At 49.1% G+C, this 25,490-nt stretch overlaps 2 protein-coding genes across 2 annotated transcripts; one reads left to right on the top strand and one right to left on the bottom strand.

The window, feature by feature from the left end:
• Window positions 1–683: 683 nt before the first annotated feature.
• On the top strand, window positions 684–9,630 carry LOC119173963 (endothelin-converting enzyme 1). Its single transcript, XM_075894994.1, has 5 exons — window positions 684–3,173; window positions 5,224–5,336; window positions 6,999–7,347; window positions 8,335–8,719; window positions 9,517–9,630. The coding sequence occupies exons 1-4, from the start codon at window positions 1,164–1,166 to the stop codon at window positions 8,680–8,682; spliced, it is 2,820 nt and encodes a 939-aa protein (XP_075751109.1). The 5' UTR covers window positions 684–1,163; the 3' UTR covers window positions 8,683–8,719; window positions 9,517–9,630.
• On the bottom strand, window positions 5,403–25,469 carry LOC119173964 (uncharacterized). Its single transcript, XM_075894995.1, has 9 exons — window positions 25,084–25,469; window positions 24,121–24,252; window positions 16,466–16,637; window positions 14,038–14,201; window positions 12,382–12,982; window positions 11,645–11,679; window positions 9,691–9,801; window positions 9,451–9,625; window positions 5,403–5,533 (listed from the first exon to the last, which is right to left on the bottom strand). Coding segments are annotated over exons 1-9 (1,620 nt in total). The 5' UTR covers window positions 25,313–25,469; the 3' UTR covers window positions 5,403–5,532.
• Between the last annotated feature and the right edge of the window lie 21 nt (window positions 25,470–25,490).

Here is a 25,490-nt window from a genome sequence, read left to right as displayed (position 1 = left end):
TGCCTTAACAAGCTAATCAAGGCGCTTTCGACTGTAAAGGACGCGAAAGGAAACAAAGCGTGTCTGCAAATGTACACACAAATAATGTACTATATACAAGCACCCGGCAAAGCTCTGTGCAAGATGGACGTCGATGTGACGCAGAACACAACCTGCCGACAAAGCTTGCTCATGATTGCTTGCTCATGACGATTCGGATCGACAGCCTGAGTGTTTGTTTCAATAACAAAATACATGCAAATAAGTAAGACACATCTTCATTGATTATATATACTCTCAGAAGATGGCACATCACTATATAAAGATGCACTAAAGCTTTTTAGAAGTATTACCGTGAACGTATACACCAAAAGGAATAGGTCATTTGTTGAGCGTAACAATTAATCAGAACAGTAAGTTGGGCAAGGATGGTGTGCTTCTATCTTGAACGAATATTAGCGCGACAAAAACGAGGACGAGAATGGAATAGACAGACTACAGCGCTGTCTAATTGCAGAATATACAGACAGTCTACAGAATATACAGACTTTGTCTTTTGTATTGTCGTCCCCGTTTTTCCCGCGCTTATATTCGTTAAAGATGGAAACATAAGTATTCGTTATACTCTGCGCGCGTATCACTGCGCCGAGGTTGTTGTTGTTGTTCTCCTATTGTTAGTGGCGCATACCCACTGTGGGGGATCGGCCAAGAATCGAGTGGTTTCAACATTTACTGTTCATATTTGGAATGATGGAGGTTTAACAGAAAGATTACCGATAGCCTAGGAAAGTGTGGTGCTAAATGTAATGCATACAAATACTTACATAAACGAATGTATCAGCTACAAGGGCGGTGCCGAGGGCCACCCACCCCACTACGCCATAAAAAAATCTTGACACGGCAATCGCCGTGGAATCATCTCAAAACGTGCAATATTTTAGCCGACTCTTCACAGTGGGTGCATGCCACATTTCACTATGCAATTATCATCATCACCAGTGCGACGCAATTACTGTCCGTATAGGGCATACAACGCAGCGCGCCAGGCCCAACACGTCGAGGACTGCTAGTGCCCAGGTACGCCATGACTGAAAGCTGAGGGCTTGATTTGCGAAAGTGGAAAAGCACATGGCCTTACTCGCCGTAGACGAGGATGAAGTTGGCTGACGCCGCTAAGCGGGCAGATGCCATCTGCAGAGCCCAGACATGCCTCCGGCCGCAGTCCTCGCTCAAGCTTCGCCGGACGATCAACTTCCCTGGGCAAAAGTCAGCAGACATCTTCGTCGCAGAAGTCTCCCAAAGGTCGCGCGCATCGCTCCTTGCCACTGCCCGGAGGTCCGTCAAGCTCGAGCCCCGCTCCGGTCAAGCAGCCGCCGTGCCTGCGCCAATGCTGCGTCCCGAGCACGTCCAGGTGCCGCCGACCTCGCGATGACCCGCGGCAGGTCGACCGGTGGCCAGATGAGGCCACTCCTTCGGCGGCCACGGCAAATGGTGGAGGCATGTTCAGCGACAGCTCCCTCGTACGCAAAAGCGCCGGACCCAAGTTGGCCTCCACGTCGAAACGGCGCCAGTCCGAGCCCAGTCCCAGCAGACCGCCGCCGCCACCACCAGTACAGCAGCCCCGTCCCCAACGTCGCCAACAGCCCGCGGTACACCAACAGCCACCGCGGCATGTTCCGGCACCGCGACAAGCACCGCCTCCGCCGCCGACGGCTCAAACAATACAGCCTTCACCACATAGCCGGTCGGGCACCATATTCGGCTTCATCATCGCAGCTTTCGTGCTGCTCTGCAGCGGCGCCGTCAGCGTTTACTACGTGTGGTACAGCCACGGAGAGTTTGTCAGGCAGCGCACGACGGAACTCAACAGGTTCGACGCTCAAGGGCCGCGAACGGAGACGCCCGTGGAAGCGGAACCACCCTTTCTCGCAGGACTACCCGCGCGACCCAACGGCGAGCAGCCTCCGGCGTCCCAGCTGCACCCCGAGACGACCACCGCGACGTCGACGAAGCGCGAGATGTATTTCGGCACACCATTGGGTCGTCGGCGTGCTCTCAAGTTGCGCCCCGAAGATGACACGGCGTCGGAGTTGGCGAGCCGGCGCCATCGCTGTATGACGCGCTTCTGCCAGGAACGCACCGACGCGGTGCTCTCGGCACTCAACTGGACCATCGACCCGTGCACGGACTTTGAGGCGTTCACTTGTTCTAGATGGCAGGCGCCGGCGCCAGCCGAGGCCCTACTGGCCGAACAATTAGAACGCGAGCTGTACTTGTCGCTCTCGAGCAAACTGAAGCCGGAAGTGTGGCGCGTCGAAGGCCTGCTCGAAGAGTGCCTTCGCAGTCCTCTGCCGCAGGCGTCGCGGCTTCAGCTGAGATCTCTGTTGCGCGACATGGGTCTCTACGGCTGGCCCTTTCGCGCCGACGCCCACAGTCGTGGCGACGTGTGGAAGGCCGCTGCTCTGCTTTTCCGCCACCTGTCCCTGACGCCGTTGCTCGGACTCGCTGTGGCGCCGCACCCGCGCAACGCAACGCAGCCGCTCGTGACGCTAGACGAGCCGGACATGCTGACGGACCCAGCGCACGCGCTGGACACTGCTTTCAAACAATACACGCCGGGCCGCTACGTCGAGCTCGCCGAACGCGTCAGCGACTTCTCGTCGCGGCTGTCGCAGATCGTGACGGGACGGCGCGCGGCGCGCCTGAGCACGCTGCGGAGTCACGCGTCTTTCGCGCCTTTCCTGGCGCTCGCTCTGGGCGACTTGGTGAAGCTGCAGGAGCGCACACCGTTGCTGCTGCGTTGCGAGCGCTTCGTGCGAGCCCTGAAGGCGCTGCTGCACGCGACGCGCAACCGGGACCTGCTAAACTACCTGGGCTACCGGGCGCTCGTCTTCGTCTCGCCGTTGCTCGCCGAGGATTCGCGACCGCTGGCGTCGGCGCGAATGCTCCAGATCACGGGGCGTCGCCGCTACGCCTGGCCACGCTGGCGCCGCTGCGTGCGACTCGCCGAGCGCGCCGCGCCCGAGCTCATGGCGTACGCCCTGGCCCGAGCCATTCAGCTGGACCGAATAGCCGGCCTGCGGTTCGCCCGAGACCTGGCCGCGGCCGTGAACGAATCGCTGGGTGCCTTCGAATGGCTCGCGGAAGCTGACCGCCGCAACGCGCGGACTCTGCTCGGTGCACTGGATGTACAGGTATCGCATATACACCCGCCTAACGTTCTCTTTTAAGGTATACCAAGTTTCGGGAAACTTGGCGCGTGTGCTGCCGAATGTGCTGTGTATCTATCTTCCCTCTCTGCTTTATATCTTTCATCACCCCCATCTCCCTCCCATGCGCAGGGTAGCAAACCGGCTGCCTATAGACTGGTTAACCTCCCTGCCATTCTTTTCCTCCTATTTTTCTTCCTTCCTGGTAGGGTACAATGTTTTAGGAAATAGTGTTAAGCCAATGCAGCTGATAAACGAAAAGAATAGTTTGTGAACCGTGGCATCACGCTGACATTCATGTAAGATTCCGGCGCGAAATTCAAGAAATGAAACTATGACCTGCGTTTTCTATTCCAATAAAGGACCCGATCTCGTAATGAACGACAATAATGGGCCCAAATAATAGCGTATCGGTTCAAACTGTTTAATAGTGTCACTTTATTGTCGCTGTAAGTGACTAAACGCCGCAGCGATGTCACGCGCAGTATTTGGCCGCGACACGACCTTTGTCTAAGACATCACATGACGAAAATAGGACGAAGGTGCACGTGCCAAACAAGTTAGTTTATTACTCGCGAACACAATATCGTCATTGAAAAATCATGCCATCGAGTCGCCGAATAAGATGGCGAGTTCCACTTAAGCTGAAGTTCTCCGACTTCCCCAGTACCTCTGGTAATTGTTTTGCAAATGGCAACAGCAGCCATCCGAGACATCTGTAAACGGGACAAGGCTAATCATGTGCAGGTACCGCGTACACGCATATTTTAAATAAGATACGGAAGCAACCGAAAATTTGCTCTAAGAGGTCCTGCCATCAGTGACAACCAGTGAAAACGAAAGACAATTAAGCCAATGGGAGCGCGGGGACATTATTTTTTTATTTTTAACCGTATAATGTAATAATTGTGACATATATTCAATGGAAATAGTGGACGAAAAAGCGCACTATATTCGTCAGTAATTCCAAACCCTGTCTTTTATTCACGCCTTAGGTATATCATGCAAGGGTTTATTGGTCAGCTGCCAATCGTGCAAAGGTGGCGCACGCTGAATAGCACTCGCATGCATTAAACGACATAACATCCCCAAATAGGCGTGGACGAGGGAACACCATTTGTCGCAGCTCAAGAGCATCGGACGCATAAAGTCGAAAGTTGTCGGTTCAGATGCCACCGACGGAAAGAGTGCGTTTTTGATCGCTCTAATACCTTTCAACTCAGGTTACAATCATTACGACAAGGTTAAAAAAAACACGGTGTGTATATGATTCTTTTGGCTTATCTGTTGGTTTGATTGATTGTTTAAACAGAAAAAAAAAACTGGCCCCTCCAAAAATTCTCCTTTTTTTTGCACTTACTAGCAGAAAAAGACTACTCTGCAAGCGTGTCATGCGACTCAGAACACGACTAAGTCTTCATTTTTTCCCCCAAAACATGCTGACGTCCACCACACGAATGTCTGCACCGAGCCTTCGGTGATTGATTCATGGTGCAAGTTGAACTCCCCAGATGTTTCTCTCTTTGGTGCGAGTGCCTCACTGACGTATCTATATCTAATCTGAGTATCCCTTCAAGAACAATGTTTTTGGCCACTCTTTTTTTTCCGCGAGCCATACGCGCTTGGAATGCCCTGCACCCCACCGTCTTGACACAGCCGACAGTTGATGAATTTGTTAATCGAGCGAGTGAATGTGTGCTGTCTTTTATTTAGCCGTGATTTCCTGAATCGATGATGTCGCAAGTTTTAACTCTGTCTCAACAATTACGCTTTGTATTTGTTTTTTGCTTGCCCCAGCAATTCATCTGATGGTTATATTCATAAAGACTCTTTGCCTATCACTATATACGGCGAATTTTGCACTATATTTGAGATATTCGCTTCAAATTTCAAGTGCTTGCAACATGTATTTTTAGTCTGTGTATTGCTCGTTTTTACAACGCACAATGTGACACCACTCCTGTAATAATCCCATCACGGGATTGACAGTATTCTGAATAAAGCGTGCAGTGCCAGTCCGTTTTCGTTGGTGCAGGTCTTCTACCCGGCCTGGATGAGCAACACGACCTTACGCGAGGCCTACGACTCGATGTTTCCAGAGGTGACGCGAGGAAATGTGCTCCAGACCTACAGGGACTTCATGCGCAAGTACGGCTTTCGCAATTGAAGCTCACGGTGCAATATCGTGCCGCGATCAAACGAAACGCAGCGCTATTACGGCAACAAAAGTTTATTGCGACACGTACGCGCCGTATATGTAAATGGGCAGATATCAGCTTCGGCGTGCAGCGCCTCGAACGTCTCTTACCACCGAGATCCGTTGATCTTCGTAGGGTCTCGTTCTTCTGCAGAGAGAAAAAGAGAGAGAGATAGACATAATTAGACACGAGGAAATCCCAAATTCGTGTTGCAGAAAGCGCAAAAGATCAACTAGCAGAGGAAGGTGCCTTGACATTACTCGGCCTCGAAGACTGTCGGCAATGAATACCAACGTGCGGTGACAACATGTGGCGACTGTCAACTTTCTATGGGCAAAGAAGATGAAAAGCACCGCTACTTTCTGCAGCCCATAAGAAAGTAAGCCTCTATGTCCGGGGGAAAATAGAGTGAGGCACGCAGTTTCTCGCGCGAAGAAAGGTATCCAGTACAACGCCTCCCACATCGTATAGTTTCGATTTACCGACGCTGCCATCCTTGGCATGCTCACTTATCCCCCCCGCCTGGTTGATGCGTTTCTTACATGCGCCTGCACATGGAATTCGACGCCTAAAGTCATACGCGGCAGACAGAGAGCGGGCGATTTGGGACCTGGTCCGGCGTATACTGCGCGCCTATAGATGTCGCGACAACCGCCGCGGTGGTCTATAGTGGTTATAGTGCCCGACAACACTTCTAGTACGCTCTAGCTCGACTGCCGACTGAAAGGTAGCGGTACCGAATCCCGGTCGTGGCGGCCGCATTTCGATGGACGCTAGAGAACTGCGTGCTTAGATTGAAGTGCACGTTAAGGGACTCCCGGATGGTCGAAATTTCCGGAGCCTTCCACTATGGCATCCCTTATTACCGTGTCGGGGTTCGAGATGTCAAACACGCCAGTCGCAGCAAAAGATGTGAGGCAGACTTTTCTTATTCTTCTGGCGCACAACTTGGGACGAAATCTGGCAGTGAGGAACTGCTTAGAAGGAGAAAGAAGTAGTTCTATAAGATGGTGTGCAATTAAGCATGAATAAACCACTCCGCGTTTTAGGAGCGAAGCTCCTTAAGGCGTGGGCTGTGCGTCCCCTGTATGTAGCCACCTCTCGTTCAGTTCTAAGTATTACGCTAGCCACCGCCCGATCTAAAGGGTACAGCCATATCCATCCGTCCATCCGTCCGTCCGTCCGTCCGTCCGTCCGTCCATCCATCCATCCATCCATCCATCCATCCATCCATCCATCCATCCATCCATCCATCCATCCATCTGTCCGTCCGTCCGTCCGTCCAAAAGATGCAAGATGTTATAAACTAGACGGCGGTACGTGTAGTTGATTATGAAAGATGCGAGGTGTTATAAAATAGGAATGATGCCACATACGGCGCGTGTTATCGTTCGATATAGTGCGGCGACGTACGCTAGGGGGAGCGTTGCAATAAAATCGAGTGGGCAAAATGTACCGAGGATTCATGGTTTACCAGGTTTACCTCCGGAGCTTCGCCCACTCATCATCATTCACTTCGTGGATATGGCGGCATTTTTTTTCCTAAAGCGTGCTTCAGGTGTATCTAACGAGCAGGTCCGCACCACGCAAACGGCTGTTTCGCGCAACGCAGGTCGACGGAACGTCGGCTAGCGGCACAGCTGGGCGCCGGAGACGCCACCGACGGTTCCTCCGGAAAAAGCGGCGGCAACAGAGACGGAGCCGCTGCGCTGATAGACGCTCCGCTGAGCGCCCCGTGGCCCTGGTCGGCACTGGACGTGCGCGCAGGTCTGGACGCGGACGCGCTGAGGGTGTTCGTGCCGCCCGCCCTCGTCAACGGCAGCACGCACGGCGGAGATGCCTGGTTGGCGGCGCAGTTACCCGCGCAGGGTCCCAGGCTGGCACAGGCCCTACTGGAGGCCCTGCACGAACGGGCGCACCCTGCGGCGCGCTACCACTGGTCGCTCAACACCAGCGTCCAGGTCAGTAGATTGCACCAAGGCGAGTTGCAGGGTTCGTCCTTATGATCAAAAGCTAGTTTGTATCATCATGCATGGGTCGGGGAACTCGGACTCAGATCTCACTCGGACTCAGATCGAGGCGTGAGTCTGAGTGAGTAACATTTTCGTGAGCACGAGTACCAGTAAGTGCGGTTGAAGAAAACTTTCGTGAGTGCGAGTCCGAGTGAGTCCAAAGCTCAAAATATGTTTCATAAGTGAGTGCTCGACTGCACCTTAAATGTATGTTCGTGTGTGCCTTTGTATGTGAGCGTCTATATATGCAAAACTACAAATAATTGTGTACATGTTTTTTGCATGAATGCATACACATACAAAACTGATACCTTTCGAAGGAAATTGACCCCCCGACCCCCATCCGTCTTTCTGGATACGCCAGTGCAATATATAATGACATGTAGCTTGCCAAAAAAAATATATGAAACTGTATATTATAGATAATCAAATGAAATATAAATGATCAGTATCATTTTCATGTTATACTGTCATTGAGTTTTCTTTTTGTAATTGAATAATGCAATTCACTCTCGTTTACTATGCTATATTTAATGAAGACAGGAAATTCATTCTACAGATTCCTAGTCATCTGTGTTTATAACTATTGTATTATGCAAGTACTTCTGTTTTATTCGGGGCTACTTATCCGGGTTAATTTGATTGAAGCTACACGTTTTTTTCACATCTGTTATTCATCATATGATTTGTATACTGCTCACGTGACATTTAATTTGACATGAATTAAGAGTATTACGTATTGTCATTTGTGCCGCTGATGCTGAGTGCCAGCAGGAGCGGGAACCCTCTGTCAGGCGGCCCTTGTAGCCTTTTGCTCCTGCTCCTCGTTTCTGTAATGGAGGCAAAAATAAAACTTCCCGCTTCCGCTAGCAGTACGCCAAACCTCCCCGACAGAAATGACTTGACCGCTCATTTTCACAACGCGCGTCGTCTCAGGCGGCCCAGCTGGAGCGGTGCTTGCAGCCCGCCGGCGGCCTGGTGGCGCGACTGTCTCTGGAGCCCTCGCGCGCGCTGTTCACCCGCTACGTGTCCACGGTGCGCGCCCAGGGCATCCAGGACGCCGCCTTCCTGTCGCCGGGCAACGTCACCTCGGAGAGGCTGTTCTACGTGCTGTTCGCCATGGGCGGATGCGGAGACGCCACGGGCGACGCCAAGAAGGGACGCGTCAACGCGGCGCTGCGCGAGACGCCGCAGTTCGCGGCCGCCTGGGACTGCCGCGTGCGGAGCCCCATGGCACCCCGACAGCAGTGCCTGCCGCCCCGCGAGACGTCGTCTTCTCCGTGAACAGCAGCGCGACGTCGAAGAAGCACGCGAGCTGCAGGTTATACTGTGCATGACCCGTCGATACCACCATACATACCTTTCTTTCAACGCAATGGCCTTCGGATTGCTCGCCTTTCATTTTGTCGCCTGCCGACTGTTGGGACGTATACGACCAGGATACGCCAGTCTTTAGCAAGAGTCCCAAGGAAGAGTTTCATTTTTTTAGCAAGCGCTTTGCGTTCGACGCCGTTCATTCCAACACGGAAAAAAGATATATAAGCCTCCCTATACCGTCACCAACGTAGACAGGTTCATGTTTCATGCCGTTGTCATACATGCATCGGTTATAGACGTCAACTATGCCGCACGCAACGAAACTCGTATCAGAAACGTGTTGTGGACTTCGTCCCCGCGATACACTGATAGCCACATCTGGGGCGAGTCACTGCGTCGCTTCGGTCCCATTCCGTGCATGCAAGCGGCTTGAGCGGCAGCGTACGAGTCATTTATATGCAGTCGAGCGGTCACGACGCGAATCGCGAGTGATCCTGCTAAACAGACATGCGGATCCATCGTGAACTTACTTACAGCGCAACACCAGAAAAAATACAAGACAAGGAAGGAGCAAACGAGAAAGAAAAGACGGCGCTGGTGTTGCGCTGTAAGTAAGTTCACGATGGATCCTAACCAACTGGCCCAACTTACCGCCTTACTACAAGACATGCGGATGATAGATACAGAGCACGCGCTGCATTCAGAAAAAAACAACAAAAAAAACATCAGACATGCCATTGAGACAGCCTGGCCTCGAGCCACGCCGCTTGAGGAGCACCCACGCTGCTGCTGCTCTTGCAGGCGGCATCTTCGGGCCGGAAGCCGTGCAGTTGCCATATCCTGCGGGCAGCCTCGGTCTTTCCGGCGGCGACAAGCAGGAGGCTCAGGTTGTACGCTGCGTCGACGTTATCTGCCGAGAAAGAGAACTCGGATTACACATCGGGGCGCGCGTGCTGGCAACCACGGCCTCCTCACCGGGACAGATGGCCAGAGCTCGAGCCAGCTGCCGCCGCGACGTCTCCTCTTCGCGGGGAGCCCGGAGCACCGCGATGTTGACGAGCAACTGCGAACGCAACCAGTCGCCGCCTGCGGACGGGCCGCCTCACGGTTAATTGCGCTGGCCACACTGACACGCGCCAGTGAAAAACGGGAGCCACTTTTCTACACAACTGTGGAGACGAGCCCCTTCAGTGCCACCTTCGCTCACGTTGAGCGATCGTAAAGGAGTAAAAAAATAAAAAAATAAATTCTCAAACCATGCCACGTGTGCGCCTAATCTTTCAATGTGCTAACGCAAAGTGCAAAGTGTTGATGTGCTAGTACTTTTGAAGAATAAAACCATGACACAAACGAGAGATCAAACCTAAATGTTGTAGGCCCGTGTGCTCAGATCTGTGTGCACGTTAAAGAACCCCAGGTGGTCGAAATTTCCAGAGCCCTCCACTACGGCGTCTCTCATAATCATATGGTGGTTTTGGGACGTTAAACCCCACACATCAAGCCGAAACGGCACGCTGAAAGTAAAAGAGAGATACCGCGGTGTGCACGATAATATACATTTAGCAGATATGGCGCGGCGGTGATAACGGTCATGCGTGGTCGGCGGTTGCGAATTACGCGAATCCTTCACGCACATCCAGTGCCACGACCTCCCGTTGAATATTACCAACACCACGTTTTCCTGCCTGAGCCATTACAGTGAAACCGATATCTCAATTTTTACACACCCCTCGTGCATAATTTTAGATGGCACCCCTATTAACGCAGACAGTTATATAAAAGTACCCGCAACCATATGCGTAAGGACCCGGGGGGGGGGGGGGGGCAAGGGAAAAGGGGCTAGTCAACTACGAAGGAACGAGAGGGCAGTACAGTGAATCGGGGGAGGCGCAAAGACAGTCCCATGCATTCACATGAGAGAGAGGGGGCGCTGTGTGGCGAAGCTTTGCCCCCCCCTCCCCCGCTGTAGGGGAAACCTGCGCACGCTTATGCCCACCACGATGGTTCAGTGGTTATGCAGAGTGCTTGGCTACTGACCCTAAAGTCACAGCGGCCACGTTTCAGTGGAGGCGAAAAAGAACACCAGGTGGTCAAACGTTTCGGAGCTCTTTCACTACGGTGCCCCTCACAATCATATCTATAGTTTGGTGACGTAAAAACCCAAGTAAGCAAGCTTTTATAAAAGTAGAGAAAGCACTTGCACGCAATACACGCCGAGGTCAGAGATAAAAAAAAACAAGTAAACAAACTTGACTGGTTTCCAACGAAATGTCACTAGCCGCGGAGCACCCGTCAGAGCTTTAGTTCCATCCTTTCAAACTATACGCCATTTCATGTCGACGAAAGCATATATAAGGTCCGTTCGATTCACCTGCACCAGTCGGAATCAGTTCACGGCTGTGCACGCGAAGTTCAGAAATTGTGCAGCGCGAGTTCAGCGGTGCAGGCACAGCGCGACCCCCGAAACGAATGACGATGTGCCAACAAGGTGCAGGCCTTATTTCTGTTCGCTTAATTTACACCGTTCAGTGAACACTGAACGATGGCGAACCGCACATGTGGACAGTTCATGAGGCGCAAACATCTTGGCAAAACACACCGCGTTAGTAGAGGCGGGTACGGCGCCTACGTCTAAGTGCTGCGTCGTCTGCTCAGCTGCACGCGTGCCTGCACCAAGCCGGCACCGTCAGCGAAGGAGGTGCAGGAAAATTGTGAACCGGTGCTGCACCTCTTCTGCACCTTTCGAAACGAATGGCAGGGTTCAACGGTCGTCAATGCTGCACCGCTGAAACGAATGGCAAGGTGCAGCACCTCGTGAACTGGTTCACGTGGTGCAGGCGAATCGAACGGACCTATAGTGTGCTGTTCCTTTACCACAGGAGAGAACAATATGATTTTGGCGGCTCTGCAAAAAGGCACCTCCACTCACCTTCCTCGCCAGCAGCAGCAGCCAGGGCAAGGCCCCTGCGCAAAGGCAACGAGGGCACGGTGCTATCAAAACTTAGAGGAAGAAAAAAAAACGTCGTTGTGCACGCGAAAGCAATGCTATTTTGTTAATTTCTATCTAGCAACACATCGCACAATTCACACGTATTTTGCATGAATTCTAGCCTTTATCATTTTTTTCTTTTTTCTCTCGAACGCAATTGTGATGGATGTATTCACTTCGATAATTTGTCTTTCTCTGAAACCCCGTAGTCGAGAGACATGAAAGTACTTCCAGTCGGGGCGGCATGCACAGCGCGGCGCACCATGCAGCTATCGCTAATCAATGTCAGCATGGCATACCTCGATAGTATTACACGACATGCAGGAATCGCGCATGATATCCGTAGTAAAGGGGCAAAATAAAAAAAGAGAGAAAAGGGTGCACGATGTTCGCACGCAAGAACGAAAGGGTCGAGGCAGAAAGTTGGACTACGGCGAAAAGGAGACGCGGGGAAAAGAAGAAACACAGGGCTACACGCTAAACTTCACTAAACTTTATTACATACAATGCACGAGTATATATCGACACAGATTAGTGATTGCATGCGCGCTGGAGTCCCGTTAAACTAAGAGGCAGATTGCAATGCCTGCGCTATCGACTTGTTCTAAGAACGAAACTTTGCGCGCATGCGCACGGGGCGCGGTGAAAAACCGTAGATAACACGGTTATTCCCTCACCTTCGGAACTCCTGCAGCGCTGGCTCGACGTCTCCCAGCGCCGCCATCGCCGATCCCCTGCAGAAGGCGAGTCGGGGGTCATCCTCGTCCACACCGCCCGTCCCGACTGCCCCGCACGCTTGCAAACACGCTCGTGGCCGTCCCCCGCGCAGCAGACACAGCGCCCAGTCCACGCGCAGCGAGCGCCGCCCGCCATGGCAGCCGCGCTGTACCAGGCCGCCGTAGGCCCTGGCCGCTTCCGCGTTCATGTTAAGCCCATCCAAAGCCCGCGCCGCAGCCACAGCCAGTTGCGCGTCTCTGCCGGGCTCACCGCATCGGGATGCCAGGAGTTCCAGAGCGCGTCCCTGGGCCTCCCGCTGTCCCAGAGCGCCCAGACACGTCGCCAGGTTCCAGAGGGCCAGGCCCCGTTCTCCGTTCTGTTCGGAGCGCGCTGCATGGACGGACTCTTCTTCGAGTCGCAAGGCGCGCATGAACAGCTGCAGCGCGGAGCGCCAGCGCCCTCGCGACGCCAACCGGCAGCCGGCCAGCGTCCACAGCGGAGCGTCCCTCGGCCAGCGCTGCAGGGCAGTCCACAGTTGCCTCTCGTCGGTTACCGCCAACGCTGCGACGTTAGCCAGACGGCGGAAACATTGAATCTCACCCGGCAACGGAGCGTTTATATATTGCGGCGTGTTGACTGCATGATCTACCAATGATTCCAGACGTCATCTGCTCTTCAATGGCAACCATTTGAAACGATGACCGCAATTTGATAACGGCATTTACGCCAACCTCAAAAAATAACGTCCTCGCGCTTTATATATAGACGCATCGCAAAAACATCGCAAACGTATACTGCTTGCACTTTAGGCTTTGGAACGTAAGTTCCCGACAGAAACCAAATATGACACATCAATATTGATCATCCAGATCCGCGAATTTCGGTGTCATAAGAAGGCGCACGAAAAGATAGTAGAGAGATGAGAAAGGCTCTCACAACGGGAATTCCCACGAACGTCACCAGTGAGTGCACATGCAACCACAAAAACAAGTACCTAGAAACAAATACTTAAAAAAATAAGTACCTAAAAATATGCACCGCATGCAGTTAAATATATATTTTACCTCACTCAGTTACACCAAGAAAATTATGGTGACAGAGTAACGAGTCAACGGTATATAAACGCCGGCAAAAATTCCCATTTTTCGAACAAGGAATCTGTCTCTATTACACAGTTTGCACAACCCGACTCATATGAATATCCCCCAAACATAGGCTGCAGCACGCATGCAGAGAGTGAAGTAGTACGTATATACACAGCAGACAGGAATAAAGGTGCCGCTTCCGTTCCCGTACAGGTGCTATAGTTTGTGCTGGCCGTACGCTACGGAAACCAAAGCACACACTCGCTGAACAAGTTTGTAAAGCGTGTCATCTACATATGTGAAGAACGGTAGGTAATCCGTTTACATAGCCACGTGCTATATTTACAGGTTTTATCTAACGCACACGTGTACAGGGCTGTTAGAAGGTTGTCAGGCCGCAGTCCAACACATTCGAATGGCACCGTGCCTGGGCACTTCTGATAACTCGGGTACATCTGATACATGATCACAGACTATACCGCAGGCATGTAAATGGCTCACGCGCGAGATTTAAAGGGCGCTCAGGCTTACCTCTGAAGTAAGCTAGCCTCGGCCCCAGCATTGGGCAGCGCACCTGGTCAAGCAGCGCTGGGCAGCAGCTTCCCTTGAGCGTGTAGTCGGCCTGCGCCGCCAGCAGGTAGGCCAGCGAGCGCAAAGAGACGTGGTCACCAGCGCGCAGCCACCGGAGGCGACCGCTGCATGACCAAACGGTTGATGAGATTGATTGATTGATATGTGGGGTTTAACGTCCCAAAACCACCGTATGATTATGAGAGACGCCGTAGTGGAGGGCTCCGGAAATTTCGACCACCTGGGGTTGTTTTACGTGCACCCAAATCTGAGCACACGGGCCTACAATATTTCCGTCTTCATCAAAAATGCAGCCGGGATTCGATCCCGCGACCTGCGGGTTAGCAGCCGAGTACCTTAGCCACCAGACCACCGCGGCGGGGCACGGTTGATGAGAGGCGCCACTCGCACACAGGATTTCGGGACGTTAACCGACACGACTGCGAAATCAACCCTGTTCAAACCAAGGGAGCAGGCAGAATCTTTTTTTTTTTTTTGGTGGGGTGAGGGAGAAGGGAATACTTATTTGATCTGAAGTGGGGGCCGGGAGGTAATTGGTCATTTGACGCTCTGTATGCCATGACGAAGAAGAAAAAAATTCGGGGCCGGCACTGGCCCGGTGTGCCACCCCCTATAGCTAAGTCACTCATTCAAACCAAAACGCACCGTTTGCGTCTAAATCTAACAAAGTAGCGCAATTTCGTGGGGCTTCTGGAGCTCCACGGCAGTTTTGACAACAGTGGCTGCATGGTCCAAACACATAATGTTTGTTTGATAACAATGCGTTCGGCCGTAAGTTGCTGGTTCAGACCACGGAAGCGACAGTCGCCATCGTAACTTGGTTGTGCTACACAATAGAGAGTTATAGTATACCGGGGTTACCGGGTGTACCGTGATACCGGAATCGAAGTGCGCATGCGCAGATACCTACGTCACTCGTACAGCTTCCCGTACGCGCGGTATTTTTCAGATTTCACGTCACCGTGGTAGCGTTGGTGAACGTAGTGTACGTAAACATGGCGGTGCTCTCGGACGCCCTCTTCGAAGTGATTTTGGCGCAGTTGTTGAAAGATTCATTTTGTCCGCCGCAAACGACTGTTCAAAGTGGCTTCGCTTGCCTTCAGTCAGCTTCAATGACGGGATATTACGGATGAGTTGACGTTGTTTTTGAGATAGCTTCCCATTTCGAACGCGCTTAGGCCTAACTACAAGATCAATGTAAACAAATCGGCAACGTAGATGTTTTTGCGTTTGGTGCGTGGTTCATATTTATTTACTTTTATTATCACAAAAATAAACTTCTAACAATGCTTCGCGCGGTGGCATAGGCAAACATTCTCGTTTTCTTTTCATTTTTACTGTTTAGCTTATTAACCATCTAATAGGTGGCGCCACCATCTTAGCTGGGGCACGTAAACGCTATTCCGCTAAACTATAAGAAGCTGCCCATAACGAACGTTTGCTGCCCGGTAACGCCATTCCCTTAAACTACGCTATCGCGCTAACGCTAAACTATAACTGTCTAATATTTAAACTTCACGTGCGAAACGAAAAACGTCGTTGAATCAGGCTTCACCTCACATGAACTCTCAATGCGGGAAAGCGCACTTTAGCAAAACAAAATTGAACAGCCGAACGGACAACTATTCGGAGGAACCGAAAGGACGATATTCTACCGCCAACAATAGGCGTCATACGTTACTAATACATAACGAACATTACGGTCATATGTCACGTGAGCTTAGTATCGTGAGCATTTCAATATTTACTTTTTTCCCCTTTTGCTTTAGCGGACCTCAAGCTAGCGTTGTAACTTTTCACTCGAGGACGAGAACCTTGTCTGTTTCACTGGCATAAAAATTCATTCGTTCAAATGAATCATTTCTTCAATAGCTCATGAAACAACCATTTATTGAAATGAACACGTTGGCGTCGGACCCTAACGTAGTAGGGAAGCTGAGTAGGGCGGTGTATTGCGATTAATACGGGGGTGATTTTAATCATCTGGCACTTAATTGCGTGCGTCTGGAAGCGTTGTAGACGAACAATGTTGAACGTTGTACACATGCGTCTACCTATACTGTACTCAAACTTTTTTTCTTTGCATTGAAATGCATGTCAAATCGTTTACACGTGCACCTATCTCAACCTACATTTCGTGGGCTGCACCGGCTTTGTGCACTTATGCTATTCTCTGGTTGGCTACCCAGTGTAGGGTAGCCAACCGGATGTCTTTCTGGTTAACCTCCCTGCCTTCTCACTTTTGTTGCTTCCTCCCTGTTATGCTATTCTCTGCGACTGAATGTTTTCTTTTGTATAGTCTGCACGCCTTTAGAGTTTTTGTGCGTAAGCTGTGGCAGAACATTTGTAGCGAAAACCGCTCACGTACCCGGTCCAGTCGAGAGCCCGGTTTCCGGGACGGTGCAGCCAGCGCATCAGGGGTGCCAGCATCCGCTGACAGCCGCGCGGATCGCCTTCGGCCAGCAGCCGCTGCGCGAGCGAACAGCGAACGCGGCCCAGATCGGCTGCCAGCCATCCGGGACCCGACCGCATGCCAGCCACTGCGCATGACGATGGATATATTGTTACGCGACAACACAGCGGGAGTTCCGCAATATACGCCGTCATATCTAAACACAGTGGTGGCAGTGTTGAGCCACTGGCTGAGCAGAGGAGTAACTGACTAGTATAGTCGAACCAGACTATATCGAAGTCGGGCGAATCAAACTGTCCTTTATATCGAACTATATTCCACCACGGCATAGCTTTAAAGCGAATACACAAGACAACCAACGGCTACATCGAACAACAACAAAAAAAAAAAACACCGAAACACTTGATATATTGAACATCGAGGCAGCGGGAAACACCCCAAGAAGTTGGCTTTCTCTCACAAACTATTGCCTTTTCTTCTTCTTTTTTTTTTCTCACAAAAAGGCAACTTTCCCGCATGCGTTGGGGAGTCCGAGATCTGATTAGGAAGAAAATTGGTGGAACTACCACTTGCCATCACGTGCTTTGAGCCACCACGATCCCTCGTCGTTGAGCCACCGTTCCATCTAGCGGGATCACAGTTCCCATCTCACAACAACGGCATTTATCTAGTTCGTTAACGCGACAGATACCGTGCCACAGAAAAAAAAAAACCTGCTAGTCTCCGCAAAGCTGGCGATAATTATTACAGTCGAACGTGGTGCAACGACGTCGAATAGTGTGCACAGCTTCTCAAGAAGCCCTGCGCATTCCAGCGAAAGCGTCATCATATGATTATGAGGAAGCGAGGTGACGCAAACTTAAGCACCGAAATACGCACAGCGAATAAAATTGCAATAACCCTTCGACGGTCAAAGGCGTATATGCGTTCCAAACAGGCACAGCTGGGTCAAAGATGTACAGTGTCAATTTTCATGAAAGGAAACACGGTGACGCGTGGCCTGCGCGCTCCGGCGGCTGCTGGCAACGGATGGATGGATGGATGGATGGATGTGGCCGTACCCTTTAGATCGGGCGGCGGCTAACGCCACCTAGCCGTGATACTTAGTGAACTAACCATTACATTTATCTTTTTTTTCCTTTAAATAATGAAGTTGAGGATTCGTACTTCGCAGTGAAGGGTTTAATTTTCACTCGTGCCTTGACTTTAGCCACCAATCAGATAACCTCCTTCTAGTTAAGTCTACCCGCTTAAAGTCTATTTTGCCCTCGCTGTCCCTAAATCCCAGTGCTTTGAAAAACTCTGCGCCATCATCCTGAACTATAGGGTGAAGCCCTTTACAGAACATTATCAAGTGTTCGGCAGTTTCTTCTTCCTCTCCACACGCACTGCATACTGTGTCGACCCCTTCGTATTTGGCCCGATATGTCTTGGTTCGCAGTACTCCCGTCCTGGCCTCAAACAGTAGAGAACTACCCCGAGTATTATCATAGATCCTTTCCTTGGCAATTTCCTGCTTAAAAGTTCGATAGATCTCTAGTGCGGACTTCTTAATCATGCCCATTCTCCACATGTCAGTCTCCGTTTCCTTCACTTTTTTCTTAACCGATAGTTCCTTTTGGTTTGGCCACCTGCTGTTTTCTAAGTATTTACCAGTCAACTTCCTGGTTCGCTTCTTCCATTTTGTATTGACATTCTTCATGTACAAGTAGCTGAAAACCTTCCTAGCCCAACGCTCTTCCCCCATTTCTCTCAATCGCTTCTCAAATTTTATCTTGCTGCTAGCTTCCCTGCCCTCAAATGATGTCCATCCCATATCACCTTGTACTCCCTGATTTGGTGTATTCCCGTGAGATCCTAAAGCAAGCCTACCTATTCCACGTTGCTTAATTTCTAATCTTGCTTGAACTTCTGATCTCATGCACAATACCGCATTGCTGAACGTCAGCCCAGGAACCATGACCCCTTTCCATATTCCTCTCACAACATCATACCTATTGTAATTCCACAGTGCCCTATTTTTCATGACTGCTGCATTCCTGTTACCTTTAGTCGTCACGTATATTTCGTGTTCCCTCAGATACTCGGTCCCATTGCTTATCCATACGCCCAAATATTTGTATTTATCTGTTATCTCTAGCGTGACCTCCTGTATTCTAAGCTCACTACCTTCGTTGTCATTGAAAATCATGACTGCTGATTTTTCCCTACTGAATCTAAAATCTAACCTATCTCCCTCATTACCGCAGATGTCCACCAATCTCTGCAAATCTTCCTTGTTGTTGGCCATTAGCACTATATCATCTGCGTACATTAATGCTGGTAGTGCCTGATCAATAAGTTTTCCTTGTTTGACTAAAGAGAGGTTGAAGCCCAGTCCACTTCCCTCTAATTTTGCCTCTAATCCTTGTAGGTACATCATGAATAATAAAGGTGACAGGGGGCACCCCTGCCTAAGCCCCCGTTTTACCTCTGCAGGCTTGGATACCTGTTTTTCCCACTTTATAACTACCTTGTTACCTTTATAGACACCCTTTAAAAGATTAGTGACTACATGTTCCACGCCTAGTGTGTCCAGTATTCCCCACAATTCCTCTTGAACCACGCTATCATACGCTCCCTTGATATCCAAAAATGCTAGCCACAGGGGCCTGTGTTCTTTTTCTGCTATTTCGATGCACTGCGTCAGTGAGAACAGATTGTCTTCCAACCTCCTGTGTTTCCGAAACCCATTCTGCAGTTCCCCCAGCACCCCCTCATCCTCTATCCACGCCTGCAGTCTTTCCTTTATAACCACATTCTCTTCTCACGCCATCTCGCGGCGAGCAAAACAAGATGTCTGTGCTGATGTGGAACCGCTGGCAAGATTGCAACCCCCCCCCCCCTTCATGGCGATTACAGGCTCTCGCGTTATCGCCTTCAGGGGGGAGGGGGTTGCAATCTTGCCGCTGGTTTCATATCAGCAACGAATAGTTATTTTGCTCGCCGCGAGATGACGCGACAAGAGACTGTGGTTGCTCTCGCTCCCACTTGAATGCGCTGCCAGCAGCCGCCGAAGCGCGCAGGCCACGCGCTCCCGTGTTCCCTTTCATAAAATTAGACACTGCACAAGTACGTCATTGCATGCATGTTTAAAAGCCGCGCCTATGGCGATCATTCCTCTTGTTAGTATGCACTTCAACATTTCGAGAATACGTGATTTTTTTTTTCTTCATGCAGCGGTGTCTATCCGTTGTTTCTCCGTTTTCTTTCCACAGCGGCGCGCCGGTTTTCACTGGCGCATCCAAACGTGCGCGGTGCGGTTGGTTTCAATGTCGTTCTTTGAGCGGTTACCGCTTTTCGTGCCCGCAAGGCTGCATGAAGGCTGTCTGTTTTCTAATCCCTCAAAGGGTGACCGCTTATAACCCTCCCGCATACTGTTCGCCGGGGTAACGCAAACGATGCCGCCATAGTTGCCCTTCCTGTTTTGGTGACACGGAAACATTAAATCTGTCTCGTTGGAGATAAGACGAATGATTATTATAACTTTTTCACAAATTTTCCTTTTCGGACGGGAGCTCAACCATACGGCCTTCTTCCGCGCGCTCAGTCGAGCAGTTAGCTTACGTTATGGAATTTCGCGTCGGGTATTTTATAGAGACGTTGCAGCTCATCGATGCTACCATTGTGTGTGGAGCCAGCTTAAAAGACGGAAAAGTTTTTAGAGTTAGAGCAAGAACGTTTTTTTTTTACCGGAAAAGCACTTCATTTTTGTACGTTTGTAAGCGATGTTTATTATAACAGATAATGTTTATTTTTTAAAATATTACGAGCACTTTTTTTAAGTGTTTTGCTTGCTTTTACCCATGAATAAGGCATTGATATGTAATGACACAAATTATTTTTCTGTCAATTTATGATCACCCAAAACATTTCAGATAATCTTTTTCTTAGATTCATCTGAAGAAGCTAAATCAGCAATAAAATATACATTTTGGGACATATTTAACGAAAAAATAGATTGTCAAAGGGTTATGGATTGTACATCGAAATATCTTATTCCCGTTGTTTTCTTTCTTTTTTTTTCTAGGTTCGATATATGCGCGTTCGTCAGTAGACGTAAAAGGAACGATAACTCTGGAGCAGTAACTATTTGTGCCACTATGGCCAACCCATGTGTTTGTGCCACTATGGCCAACCACTGTTTTCATGTTACGGGATTCACCGCTAAAAAAATAATAAAGATAAGTATGATAAGTAGACACTTCTGTGGTGGTCAAAACAGCTTTCAGGCTCAGGTCTGTTGTACGAGGTAGCATGCATCTAGTGCAGTGGCATTAGTAACGCCTACTAGTTAATTACAGCACCATGCCTTTGGCAAATGTGCGGCACACCATGCCTTTGGAAAATGTGCGGCACACCATGCCATTGGCAAATGTGCGGCAGTGACGAAGGTGGAAATAATTTTCTGCAAGTGTTATAAGCCGCCTGTAGAGAAAATTAGAAGAACGTGAGCCTACGTCCAAACAATATCTGCCATTTTTAGGCTTTAGAAATCGCCAGTGGTTAAATCGTTACAATCACTGTAATGTCTACAAAAAAATATGAGCATAAAGGAAGGGGAGGGGGAAGAATGCATCGCCTAGCAGATTTCGGGGGGTTTTCTGACACCGAAGCACACATAGAACGATGTACTTCAATATATATGCAATCATATAATATATTGATACGATATACTGCGATATGATGCGCCGTGACATACTGTGATTATGCCTTGCAACTTTCTATCTACCAAACGAACAGTGAACCATTGGTCGGCATTGTCTGAGCAGGCCCTGAACGTCGACGCATTGCTGCAGGCAAAAATTGTAAAAGTGACCCTATAACACTTTTTCAGCATGGTCAAAAAACGCTGCCGATGGGTAGTCGAGGCTGCGGAGAACACACGAGTCAAACATTATAGCGCATCACAAGGCCTAAAATTTACAATCAATTTTCAAAGTGAACTATAGAAATCGCTTCTTCTTCTCTTTACAAATGATGATATATGTACCCAAATTACTGAGTCACGTACCCAATGGTCACGGCCGATCAACGTTTATAAAACTTGTTGCGGCCGATGACTGACCTGAGCATCATGAACATGACCTCCGAGATTGCGATAGCGCGCGCAATCTCGGAGGCCATGATTGTGGGTTGCATAGTTGCTAGGATCGCCACGGGATGCCGCCACTTGCCCGCGCATGCGCTCACACTGAAAGTAAGCCGCGCCTACGAAGAAGGATAGAAAAGAAAGTGCTCAAGGTCAGAGCGTGTTGGCTGACGAAGGGACGCATATTCGAGGCCCCTTGCCATTCCCCTTCCCTGCGTAGCTTTCAGCGCGCTCAATAACACGAAAAAAGAAAGAGAGCGTTTAAAGCGTGCGTTATATCCCTGCAAATTCGCTCGTACTTGACGGATTTTAAACATTTTTGCGGCACTCTTCTCCTGAGGCAGAAAGCTCTTGTAATAAAGTCATATTAGACGATTACTTGGGAAAGTGTTTCAAGGCCACCTAAGGGGGAATGCCTTTGATGACTCAGCGGACGAAAATGTGACCATCGGCGTCAACACGAGCAGTACCGAAGCTCACGTGACTACCTGGTTAAAGTGGCGTTTTGGTACACCTGATCAAATAACTGCAGCACTCGACCTGGAGCACACTTATGCAATCAAGGAAAAATTAGGGCTGCTACGCAATGCTGCTGTGCGAATACAGGAAATAGCGGAGCACTTCTCTCTTTCCGTACTTGTCCCCTCTCCAGGCAGAGTTATTGCATCCCCCCCCCCCACACACACACACACGCAAACCCTGGGAGCGAAGCAGAAAAGTACCAAGAGCTGTGCATGCTGGTGCATGATGCCAGCAATTTCTGTTTGTGAATAAAAGTGATTGTTTGCGCTTAAACGGATTCGCTGTTAAAAACAGATTGCGTGGGACGTGAGAAAATTTTGGAGATGAGCACATTTCTACTCTAGGGAAGGTTTGTGTAAGTGCTGCCCAGGGCCATAACTGGGGAGAGGGGGGGGGGAGTTTAGGGGTTCTGACATCCCCAAAATTTTTTTATGCTTTTACTTTTTGAATGATACTAAAGTATTTGCACGCCTTCACATCGACCACGAGTTGCCCAAGTTAGCCATCCTACACATTAACACCCCCCAAAAGATGTTATTGGGCATGGCCCTGGTGTTGCCCACATAACACTTTCCTGTTTAAGAGCTGGCATTTTTACACATGCACAAGGGGTGAGGTTCAGTGACGGATAGAATACATACATGTGCAAGTTAGAAATATAGGTTACTAGAAATCAGCGCTCGTGCGTATAGCTTTGTTTTATTCATGTCTGTTTTCTTTTTCCCCTGCACTGCAGTTTTGAAAAGATCTCGTGACCAAGCTAAAATCGTATTGTCGCAGTGAAACATAAACAAAAGATGGGAACACCTTGAGACAACGTAACAGCGTGTTCTAATCAGTTGAATAGAAAGAATGTTTTCCTCAAGCCTCGAATATCCGCAGGCCCACTACGTGATGTTCGTTAAATCCTCCCATCATCATCTTCATCGAACATATAGTATACACGCGTTAGTATGTAGAGATTAGCCGAAAGAATTAAGAATATGCAACAACATCACATGGCATCACAGACTGTCAAAATGTTTAGTGATGCCACGATGGAATCACATAAGTGCACCATGTACCAAATCACGGCCATTGGCTGAGTTACAAGGAATCTGATACTTCTTTTTTGATGACAATAAATGTTTTTTTTATGTATGATACAACAAAGGTTTATCCCTGAAAGAACAACCATCAACAAATAATGGAATGTCATTAACAAGCTCATTAGGTTCAGTCACAATTAAAAGTTGCTATACAGACTGATTGTGCAGGCAGTACCTCCTTTTCGTTGCGTCACTGGAAAGGACTCTCGAATAAGTGTGAATACACAGGAGTGGTCAAATTTCCCATGCTGTGCTGCTACAGGATTAGATGGTATAGCGGCTTGAAACTTTTGATTGCCCCTGTACATTTGTTAGGTGTGGCTCGAACGAGGAAGTTCAGACATATATCAAATTGGTTGCATGCCAATATTTATTAAGGCAAGTGTAACAGAGTTGGCTTAGATGTGCCAGGAACGTGCTGTACTTACTATTATAACAATTTATCACTTCAGGTGAAAACAAGCCTTAACACATTTCATACTGTATTTATTATCTTTGGCACAAATAGTCAGTATGAACGTCAAATTATAACTCAACTCTGCACTACTGTTCACAGTTGACAAGATTGCAAAACAACACATATAAACTTGGAATAGTGAATGATGAAAGTAGGTGCTGCTGAATGTGATCTCATTGCTCTACAAGTAGATGCTCTGTTATCCTTTTTTTTGCCTATGCTATTCTGCACTGTAGATGGGTTTTAAAATACATCACCCGCTCATTTGCCTAAGGAATTACTGTTCTCTACATAATTATGACAGGAAAGTTACTACAGGGACAGACATTTGTTGTACATTTCACAAATTTTTGTCCTCTAAACTGTCTGACATGATATGGACAATGTTACAACAGTCAGCACGGTGACTTGCCTTTTTCAAGCAGTACCCTGTGATGCGATAAAAGAACTGGTAGTCCCAGGCGAGTGCATTTTGAAGCATTGTGCAAAACAGCGCAGGCCAGGGATAGGTAGTTGCTCTCTGTAGGCAGCAGCATAGGGTCTCCTGAAGGACAAGAGTAAACAAAGTGATGACATAGAGCATACAGAAACCAATGTATTACAGTAGACTCCACAAGCAGAATGCTGAAGACACACATACTACAGTCGTCACACTATCAAATAATTATTAATATATGAGTGCAAAAGTGCTCCATGCAAGTTTGCTGATTGAATCGGAAGATGTAGCATGAACTGTAAGGCTCTTGTAAGTACAGGTTCCAGATTAACTATGGTTCAGATTCTTCAGTGCACATCCAAATCCTGGGGCATATCCATCTTTTATTTTGCCCTCCAACCAGGATATAGCCACAACCTTTGAGTTATTAAATACAATACAATGCTCCTGTTATTATAAGTAGATACTTACATTTCAAACACATTAATTGAAGGAAACACAATCAAAGTACAATAAAATGATTTGTTTGGGGGGGGGGGGCAATGCACACATTTTATAAAGCCCTCTGTGAGTTTTGATTATTTATTCCACGCCTAAAACGGCTATATTTTATGTTCTTTCAACGAAAACACCAGAAATACTTTACGGATAAAGTTAAAAAAAAAACATTGCGCTGCAGAAATACACTGCAGTGGTAAAGGTGCGGTAACGCGTACGTCAAAAATAAGCGCATTACCAAGATAAGCCATCTAGAGCCTAAAACGGTCTTGTAGTAGTAATTTGTTCCGCATAAATGTTGTTAGCAAGCCAGAATGTCACTGCAAACGTCGCCTGAGAGTAGTTGCAGCATGCAGTCGTGGAATGACGTGCTTGCCACGAAGTCAGAACTGCCCGGCCCGCTTCCTCATTTGCGCATTCAGTGAGAAAGAAAGTAATCACCTGTAAGTACATCCATCATGGCTTTGTACTCGTGCAACTCTTCCGCGGGATCGAGCTGTGCCTCTGGATTCTCTAGGGACTTCACTTCCGATTGGCACACGATGTTGTTGAGACGCCGCACCAAGCGTGCGAACGTCTCGTCCTCGCGATTACCGGACTCGTTCCCATCTGGATCTTCGTCTGGCCTTTTAGGGTCGAAAAGCTCACCAAATCCGAAGTGACCAGCCATTCTGTATTGGACAAGCTATTAAGCACTGCCATACACGCACGTAGACTGCGTCGACGCGAGGAATTCACGGGTAAACTACAGTGCACTGCAGAGTAAACAGAAACTCCAAATAACGCGCGTTGCGGCCTCGGTGGCTTTCGCGCGCTCCACGCAGCCCCGCATTCGCGCACTTTTTTCT

The sequence above is a fragment of the Rhipicephalus microplus genome, chromosome 5 (genome assembly GCF_043290135.1).
Source record: "Rhipicephalus microplus isolate Deutch F79 chromosome 5, USDA_Rmic, whole genome shotgun sequence".
In the NCBI taxonomy this organism is placed as follows: Eukaryota; Metazoa; Arthropoda; class Arachnida; order Ixodida; family Ixodidae; genus Rhipicephalus; species Rhipicephalus microplus.
The sequence above is the reverse complement of the archived record's forward strand: the minus strand, read 5'-3'. Positions and strand labels throughout refer to the sequence as shown.

Coding starts and splice junctions, on each gene's coding strand:
- LOC119173963 (XM_075894994.1), top strand. CDS start 1,164: ATGCCATCTGCAGAGCCCAGACATGCCTCCGGCCGCAGTCCTCGCTCA. Junction 5,337..6,998: donor TACAGGGACTTCATGCGCAA/GTACGGCTTTCG, acceptor CGCGCAACGCAG/GTCGACGGAACGTCGGCTAG. Junction 7,348..8,334: donor CGCTCAACACCAGCGTCCAG/GTCAGTAGATTG, acceptor GCGTCGTCTCAG/GCGGCCCAGCTGGAGCGGTG.
- LOC119173964 (XM_075894995.1), bottom strand. CDS start 25,312: ATGGCTGGTCACTTCGGATTTGGTGAGCTTTTCGACCCTAAAAGGCCA. Junction 24,253..25,083: donor CATGATGGATGTACTTACAG/GTGATTACTTTC, acceptor CTTGTCCTTCAG/GAGACCCTATGCTGCTGCCT. Junction 9,626..9,690: donor AGCTCTGGCCATCTGTCCCG/GTGAGGAGGCCG, acceptor CTTTCTCGGCAG/ATAACGTCGACGCAGCGTAC.